The following is an 8,093-nucleotide window of genomic DNA, read 5'->3' on the forward strand; positions in this document are numbered from 1 at the left end:
TTTTCGACTGAAAATGAGCAGTTAAAAGTAAAGATCGATTTCTGACTCTATCATGATTGACATCTACACGACGTAGCAGTACCTGCGCTGAAAAGGGTACCAGAGTGGACTGCAGAAGGCACTTTTCAAACAAAAAAGATGCAATCTAGAGTCTAATTACCGTTTGATGAATAGTATTGAGGCAGTTAGCTGGCTGTTAACACACAGTGTCGGCCGGGGTTCTGAGCATGGGGGTGTATGAGGTGGAGACGGCCCTCCTCGGGGTTTCAGTTGATGGTCCTTTTGCTGCTCAGCAACACTCCCATGCCCAAGGGATTCAAGGCCCTCCCCATCGTATTCCCATCATATCAGACCCCACCGCTGTCTGATCCCGGAGGGAGTTAACATCACTGTGGAGTGGAGACCGGCCAGCATTCCCACACAGGCGGTGAACGGAGAGACCGAGCCCAGCAGGTGCAGAAGATCCTGGCAGGACCTGATCTCAAACCTCCCAGCCCTGGGTCTGTCCCCCAGTAAGGAAATGCCACTGGAGGGCTGCTCTGATGGATGGGCCTACAGTAAGGAGTTTTACCAGTCCACCATAGTCACAGGTGAGCAGCCCCCATGTCAGAGCTGATTGGTGTCCTGTGGGTAGTATTTGAATGAAGTTATTTTTATTTACTGCATTTAACCTTCATTTTGATAGGTTTGTCTCTGAGAGATGAAATCTTTTTTAAGAGAGATGTAGTCCAAGCTAGCAGTAAGCACTATATTAGGTATTTATTGGTTTCATTTTTTTAGACTTATTGGACTTGGTTGCTGTAGCCTATCAACTTAGAGGTTTGACGCATTGTGTGTTCAGAGATACCTTCTGCATACCACTGTTGTAATATGTGGATATTTCAGTTGTTGTCACCGTCCTGTCAGCTTTGACCAGTCTGGCCCTTCTCCTCTGACCTCTCTCATTAACAACACGTTTCTGCCCGCAGAACATTTGAGGTTTGCCTGTGCAATAATTTCACAGAAAAGCTGTCACATGCTGCGACAGACCCCAGGGAGGACAAAAGAGCAAGACACAGGGAGATGTGCTAACTGGATTGCACCAGTATTTTATTTATACAGTTTGCAGAGCAAAGACAGAAAGCGAGAAAGAGAGCGAGAGCGAGAGCTTAAACTAAAACAAACACAAACACCCTTCCCCCTTGCCGGTTCTGGGTAAAAACATCCATCCATGATCTTAACCCGCTTATCCTGAACAGGGTCAAAGGGGGGCTTGAGCCTATCCCAGCATACATTGGGCAAAAGGCAGGAATACACCCTGGGCAGGTCGCCAGTCCATCGTAGGGCACACACACCATTCACTCACATACTCATACCTACGAGCAACTCTCCAATCAGCCTAACCTGCATGTCTTTGGACTGTGGGAGGAAACCGGAGTGCCCGGAGGAAACCCATGCAAACACGGGGAGAACATGCAAACTCCACACAGAGAGGCCCCCGCCGACGGGGATTCAAACCAAGGACCTCCTTGCTGTGAGGCAGCAGTGCTACCCACTGCACCATCCGTGCCACCCCTGGGTAAAAACATAAAAAAATAAAGGCTAAATAACAAACAAAAATTACACATTATTTCCTGTCTAGGATGGAGAAGCTGTCTTGTTTGTTTTTTTATCTACTGTTAAGTATCATCTGATGCACACCATTTAAAAAAATAAAATTTTACTTTGTTTTCTTTAAAGTATGCTCTTACCTGCTTTAATGTTAGACCTGTTTCTTTCCTTGATGAGTGCAGTGTCTGTTTGGTTCATGTGTGAGTTCTGATGTGATGTTTTTATTGTGTTTTAATGTGGATTAATTAATCAAATCAAATTTAGTCCATACCGAGTTTGGTAGCCAGGCCGATGCTGCACGCATCTTATGCGTCTAAGGTTTAAAATAATTTAAATAATATGAATGCGTATGGAAACGGAGCCAGTGTTGGCGACATTCACACTAAATTAAATTAACCTGATTAAAGCGTGACTGTGAAGTCGTCATGGAAACGCCTTTTACCATAACGGGGTCGCTTAAACAACTCGATTATGACAACTTGGTACAGTCTTTACTAATTGGTAGATGCAGTAGCAGTAGTAGTAGCAATAATAATAATAATAATAATAATAATAATAATAATAATAATAATAAAACTGCGCATGTGAAGGGTCACCAGACTTGGTGAACCGGATGTTGATTGTACCATTTAAAACACAAACTAACATGGCGAACTGCAACGTACAGCGCTGTGTGAGGAGCACAGTTCATAAAAGTAATCATTTTTGGACAGATGAAGAAACTCTCTTTATGCTTAATCAGATTAAGAAACTAGACATTCTGAAGTTCATCGACGGACGAAAACATCGTAACGTACATATGTTTAAAAAGGTGTCAAACAAAATGGTGGAAGCGGGTTTCGTCCGAACAGTTGAACAAATTCGCTGTCGCTGGAAATCGTTGAAGCAATCATACTGTAAAGCGAAAGTACACAACAACACAAGTGGTAGTGATCCAACCAAATGCCCATATTTCGATTTTCTAAACGATATGCTAGGTCGTTGGCACTTACCGGGCACCGGAGACCAAGGGATAGACGTCAGTTTTCACAAGCCCACCACAACGCCCGAGCCCAGTCAGCCAGCGTCGCCACCGACACCCCCCTCTGGTAAGTCAAGTTAACGAGATTGAAGTTGGCTCCCGATTCGACAATTCCTGGCACACCTTAAATCGGTTGCCATACACGTTCGTATCCTTTCATATTCTTGCGTCTGCTTTTGCATATGCTACTTGCCCGCTATTGAGTATACAAGTTGCATAGTTACAAGTTACTCAGTAGACAGGTGCACCTATTCGGATACGGTCTATGCTTCCAGGCACAATGGGAATGTGGCGAAGTATTTTTTAGAAGTTTCGTTTACTTCAGGTGTATTTTAAAGCATTCAATATCACAGCATCGTATCCAAGCGTCGTACGCAAGTTTTTAAAATCGAATTACCATACACAGTTCTAGATAGACAGTGACATCACGCGTTTGCTCTTTGTTCCAGCGCTGAACGCACAGGCTGCCATTCCACAGGTGAGTGAGAGACAGCTGGCAGCTCACCCTCTCCTGCTTGTCAATGGGACCCCGCCCAGTGACTGCTCGCCCTCCGTTCCTTATCTTCCATACCCAGAGGACTGCAAAGGCACTGCCTCTGCACTAAAAGGACCTCAACCGGCACAACTGAATCCCGCCTCCTCTCTTCCGGGCCCCGCCCCTCCCATTCAGCAGAGCCAATCCCAAGCAGCTTTGCTGGGCCACCATTCCACCACGTTCTGCGCGGAGGAGGCGGTCCTGCAGAAGATGAGATGGGCGTCGCAGGAGCTGCAGCGCTCCGCCTCGGTGGAAACCTGCATCCAGCTCTGCAATCTCATCCGCAGCTGCGCAGATTCACTGCGCAGCTTGAGAGACCTGAAGTTCTCACACTTTTGACATCACTTCAATCGCATAACGCGTCACCATTGTATCCAGTCCAAACAGCACGTAAGCCTTGCTCGAGGCCGGGAAATTCTGGTTAAGGAGTTCATTTAAAAGAAAATAACCTTGAATTCCTCCATCCCGAAGGACTCTAAATCACTGCTGTTAGCACTGTGTTGATGTTGCAGTTGTTTGACAGTTAATCTGAGTTGCCATGGTTGGGGATTAGGAGTAGTGCAGGGTGGAGAGCCAAAGCAAGGTGTGCGTTCATTCCTCACATTCTTACCATATTTCTGGTATTGTGGGATGCGTCATTTTGTGACGGAAATCCCCTTTTGTTATTTCTTATATAGCAACTTAAAGGTACAATAGGTAAGATTTTTGGGTTAAAACATTGTTACAAGACCATTATAAATCCCTTCCTATCATTGAAAAAGGCTCACTGACATGTTGACTCACCCTCTGCCTGTGTTTATAGTCCTTAAATCCTTAAATTCGGGGTTCAAAGTATGCAGTTGACTGGCCGGCACTTTGTACCAAAACATTGTGTAGATGTACAAGAATTTGGTTTTAATGGCGTTTCAATGTCAGCACGTTCACAAAGAAGGGGTGGGATAAACAGTTTTGTGGTTTGAGCGCGTTTGTTGCTGCAATTCCTCTCTTGACCGTTAGAAGTCCAAAATTACCTATTGTACCTTTAAATTGTGGAGGAAAAGGCAAGTCTTAATAATTTGTTGAAATAAGGTGATCACAATGTGTATCTGCAGTGATTTCTACTCATTAAAACTGACCTGGGCACAACTCACTCCCTGTGTCTGTTAAAACCACAATGCCAGGTTTGAACCAGACATGTATCGGAGATGTCAAATAAAATATTTTATCAGCCCAATTTCTGTGCAAAGGTGAGCTTATTTGAGACCAAAATGTTGACACAACTTTAATTAAATGTATTAAACCAGGTGAAATACATGCACTGACCATTATTTTTTTGTAGACACATTGGTCTTATGCTACTGCAGTCCATCCAGTTTGATGCGTTGTGTGTTCAGGGATGCTCTTCTCCATACCACTGTTGTAACTTGTGATTATTTGAGTCAATGTCATTTCCTGTCTGCTTGAACCCATCTGGCCTTTTGTCCTCTCCTCTCATTAACAGGGCATTTTCACCCACAGGACTGGATGTATTTTGTTTTTTACAACATTCTCTGTAAACTTTAGAGGCTTGTGTATGACAATCCCAGGAGATTCAGAATTACTGAAACCACCCCGTCTGGCACAACTGGCATCATTCCACAGTCACTTAGATCACATTTATTACCCATTTTGTTATTTGGTCTGAACAACAATTGAACCTCTTGATGTCTCCATCAGTTGCAGTGCCATGTGATTGACCGATTAAATATTTGCATGAACGAGCAGGTATATAGGTCTACATTAAAAAGTGGCATGAAATGTAGTTTCGAAAAGGCATATTTATAAATGAATCAATCTTTATATATTAATTTGGATCATAAAGCCGAACAAATTCTGTTTTGCTTTAACCTGATTGGTACACTTTTAACGTTTACTAAAAAAAAAAACAACAACAACAATAAACCTATTTTTGGCTGGCTCCGTTTTCGCAATAGGTTTGAGGGTCAACTCTAAACCCTTCATATTTCCTATGCAGATGGCAGCTGAGCCTTCGGGGAGCACAGCGGTGAGAATCCATTTCCTCGCTGGCGTGAGTAGGGGTTGGGCGGGGAGAGAGTGAGAGGGGCGAGGTTGGGAACACAGACAAAGGAAAAACCGCTGCGGGGAACCGTGGAAGATTGAGAGAAAACAAGACTTTCGGTCTGGCTCCAACGAACTGTCTAGCAGCTCACGAGAAGCGGAAAACATGAAAACGACAACTCGATGTTCATGAGAACGACGGATTTTTCGCGTATTATTGTCGATAAAGGAAGTGTTGACATGGTCGGTGCTTTGCGGCTGTTTAAAACGGATTAACAAAAAGGACAGCATAGTGCTACTTGAAGGTGATGCACCGTGTTTTACTTTGACCATGGCTTTAATGTACCGAAACAAAAGTGTATCTGGTGGTGTTGTCTTGGGTCAGAATGTGTGATCATAGCGGGCTAATAAATGAACTGACATTTTATCAATGCAATCATGAATGTATGCGGGGTTTCTTTCAGCAAGGAAGCTACTTGGGTAGTTACCATGTAACGTTTGTAGCTTATGCTACTAGTTCGTTACATCGATTTTAAATCTAAAAATCATATTCTTTTTATTTCGGGAAAAAAAAAGCATAGCCTACTTTCGGGTTTTAGCCGTATTAATCACTGAAAAGACTACATTTCCGATTCATTTGTGCGAACAACTTAGTGTAATAAGTAACCTAAACCACAGGATATTGCCGGACTGTATGCTAGTTATTTCACCTACTTACTCGTTAGGTAAATAAGTTAACTTAAATAGTCCGTGTAAATATAAAATTGTTTGATGGTGGGTATTCTGAATATTACAAACATGAGGTTATGCCTTTCTATATTTTTTATTCTATTTTTACATTAGGTCAGTTCTTAAGATTAACGAGGAAAAATGAACGGGTTCCAGTCTAGCCCTCCAGAGTGTCCCGTTGGGAGCGTCTGCTCCATCGAAGGTCTGCCCCCACTTCCAAAAGGCCTCAGCGGCATTCTGAACTCCAGCGGCGGTTCGTGGAGGGACATCGAGAAGGTTTACAGCAAGAAGACGCGCATCCAAGCAGACCTCAGCAAATCCAGAGTTAGTGATTCTATGGGCCGTAGCAAGCCCGCCAGCCTGGACGGAGCGCTGGCCATGCTCCGTAAGGAGATGGTAAGAACTCTCAGATTTTCGTCACGTACAAGTTATGCAACTCTCCCTTCAGGTAATGTATGTTACTATTTTGCGGAGCACACACCCATACATTACCTGAAGGGAGAGTTGCATAACTTGTATTGTATTTATTTATAGACCTGGACAGTTTACTCCTTTCAGGTTAAGACAGTTCTCACAGACTTACGGTTGCACTTCCTTCCTGTAGCGTTGAATATCCCACCTCTGAATTACTCCCTCTGTTTTGCCGTTTCCTTACCTCCCCAGGTGGGGCTAAGACAGTTGGACATGTCCTTGCTGTGTCAGCTGTGGTCGCTGTACGAGTCCATCCAGGAGTACAAAGGAGTGTTTCAGGACATGTCCTCCTCGCTCATGTCCGAGAGCTCCTTCGCCGCCGAGAACGGCTTCTCAGAGGAGGAAGAGGAGGACGAGGACGAAGTTGTGGAGGAAGAAACGCAGGGCGCCCCCGCCATCACTCTGTCACTGCCACAGCCTGCACAGAACTCTCGGGACCAGTGGATCAAGGAGTCCTTCCACTTATAGATATACCTTTTCGTTTTTCTATAACCTCTTCTACTCACCCATCCCCGTAGAGACCACTGCATTTGTTTTCCGCACATCTCCTCATTGCAGCGCTACTCAACTCCACGCCCTGCACTATGCTGCCCGCAGTGTCTGCAGAAGTTTGCTTCAACCGTGTGCTACACCAGCTGATTTATCTCATTTGCTTATTTGAACCGAGCAGGTAAAATTATTACTGAAATCAGGCAGTGTAGCGCACGGTAGGAGCAAATACCTGCAGACACTGTGACTCACAGGCCCACTGCCTTATAGACTGCTGAATTCTTCCCACACATCGCCTTATGGAATGGAACACTACATTCCCTTATGGGACAGGCCCTTGTAGAGCTATGCGTTTGCGCTCATGGAGTGCCCCATTCCTCACCCAAGCTTTCAGGAGCCAGCAGAAATGAATCAAATCTGAGTGGTGTTCCCAGCTGGTGGTAGGGTGGCCCTGAACTCATGATTGAGCACTTAAGCCTGCTGCCACTACTGGTCAACGAACAGCTTTTTATACAGGTATACTACTATCTTTTATACATATTGTTGAAGAAGTTTGGTATAAAAAAAAAAAATGGTTGAATGTGGGAAGGGAAGTATTTTCAGACTCTAAAGGCTCTTGGCTTATTTCTCCACTACAGTTATAACTTTAGAAGTAGTTGTATGGCTGTAGAGTCGAAACAACACATTTTCTTCCGGTTTGTATTGATACATTTTAAATTCCTCCAGGGGTATCCCACTTTTTTACTTGGTCAATTTTATTATGATTGTAAAAGTAATCTTTTCTGATCGGTGAGGATGGAGGGCATGTTGATGCTTTTAGTGTTCTTATTCTTCAATCAATACTGTATTCTATGAAATATTTAACTTGTTTATACTTTTCTGTTTTTTCTATGCTCGGAAGATTGAATGTAGTAATTGACTCATTGAAGTTGTGTGAATAAAATTACTTGTAATATTCAGCTCCCTTCACAAGTATGCTGCTTAATCTGTAAGTATCATGAAAGTTCAGATGTGGATGTGAAGTATTGAGACATAACATTTGTAAATTAAATTAACTTAAGAAAAAGCCTGGTGATGGCAGGTTCTTTCTAGTATGCAATAATTTCAGAACAATTTAATTATTGATTTCCTGGCTGGGGGTTGGAGTTGGACAGCCCCTGAAATCCCTCCCAGACACAGGCATTGTGTTACATCTTGTCTAAAACCAAAGGAATTAACTAC

General features: G+C 43.6%; 2 protein-coding genes and 1 long non-coding RNA gene across 3 annotated transcripts; 2 read left to right on the forward strand and 1 right to left on the reverse strand.

Moving 5' to 3' along the window:
* Positions 1-1,061: 1,061 nt before the first annotated feature.
* LOC133133232 (uncharacterized) lies at positions 1,062-3,231 on the reverse strand. The gene is made up of 2 exons (XR_009709195.1): positions 2,583-3,231; positions 1,062-1,554 (listed from the first exon to the last, which is right to left on the reverse strand). It is a non-coding gene; the product is annotated as an uncharacterized LOC133133232 (long non-coding RNA).
* LOC133133231 (protein ZNRD2-like) lies at positions 2,218-4,372 on the forward strand. The gene is made up of 3 exons (XM_061249333.1): positions 2,218-2,678; positions 3,061-3,089; positions 3,187-4,372. The coding sequence occupies exons 1-3, from the start codon at positions 2,533-2,535 to the stop codon at positions 3,483-3,485; spliced, it is 474 nt and encodes a 157-aa protein (XP_061105317.1). The 5' UTR covers positions 2,218-2,532; the 3' UTR covers positions 3,486-4,372.
* An 816-nt stretch (positions 4,373-5,188) lies between these two features.
* On the forward strand, positions 5,189-7,831 carry fam89b (family with sequence similarity 89 member B). Its single transcript, XM_061249332.1, has 3 exons — positions 5,189-5,488; positions 6,027-6,308; positions 6,576-7,831. Exons 2-3 carry the CDS (start codon positions 6,054-6,056, stop codon positions 6,849-6,851), a joined length of 531 nt encoding a protein of 176 aa, XP_061105316.1. The 5' UTR covers positions 5,189-5,488; positions 6,027-6,053; the 3' UTR covers positions 6,852-7,831.
* The last annotated feature ends 262 nt before the right edge of the window (positions 7,832-8,093 follow it).

This window comes from Conger conger, chromosome 7 (genome assembly GCF_963514075.1).
Source record: "Conger conger chromosome 7, fConCon1.1, whole genome shotgun sequence".
Taxonomy (NCBI): domain Eukaryota; kingdom Metazoa; phylum Chordata; class Actinopteri; order Anguilliformes; family Congridae; genus Conger; species Conger conger.

Coding starts and splice junctions, on each gene's coding strand:
- fam89b (XM_061249332.1), top strand. CDS start 6,054: ATGAACGGGTTCCAGTCTAGCCCTCCAGAGTGTCCCGTTGGGAGCGTC. Junction 6,309..6,575: donor CCATGCTCCGTAAGGAGATG/GTAAGAACTCTC, acceptor TTACCTCCCCAG/GTGGGGCTAAGACAGTTGGA.
- LOC133133231 (XM_061249333.1), top strand. CDS start 2,533: ATGCCCATATTTCGATTTTCTAAACGATATGCTAGGTCGTTGGCACTT. Junction 2,679..3,060: donor GCCACCGACACCCCCCTCTG/GTAAGTCAAGTT, acceptor TCTTTGTTCCAG/CGCTGAACGCACAGGCTGCC. Junction 3,090..3,186: donor CACAGGCTGCCATTCCACAG/GTGAGTGAGAGA, acceptor TTCCATACCCAG/AGGACTGCAAAGGCACTGCC.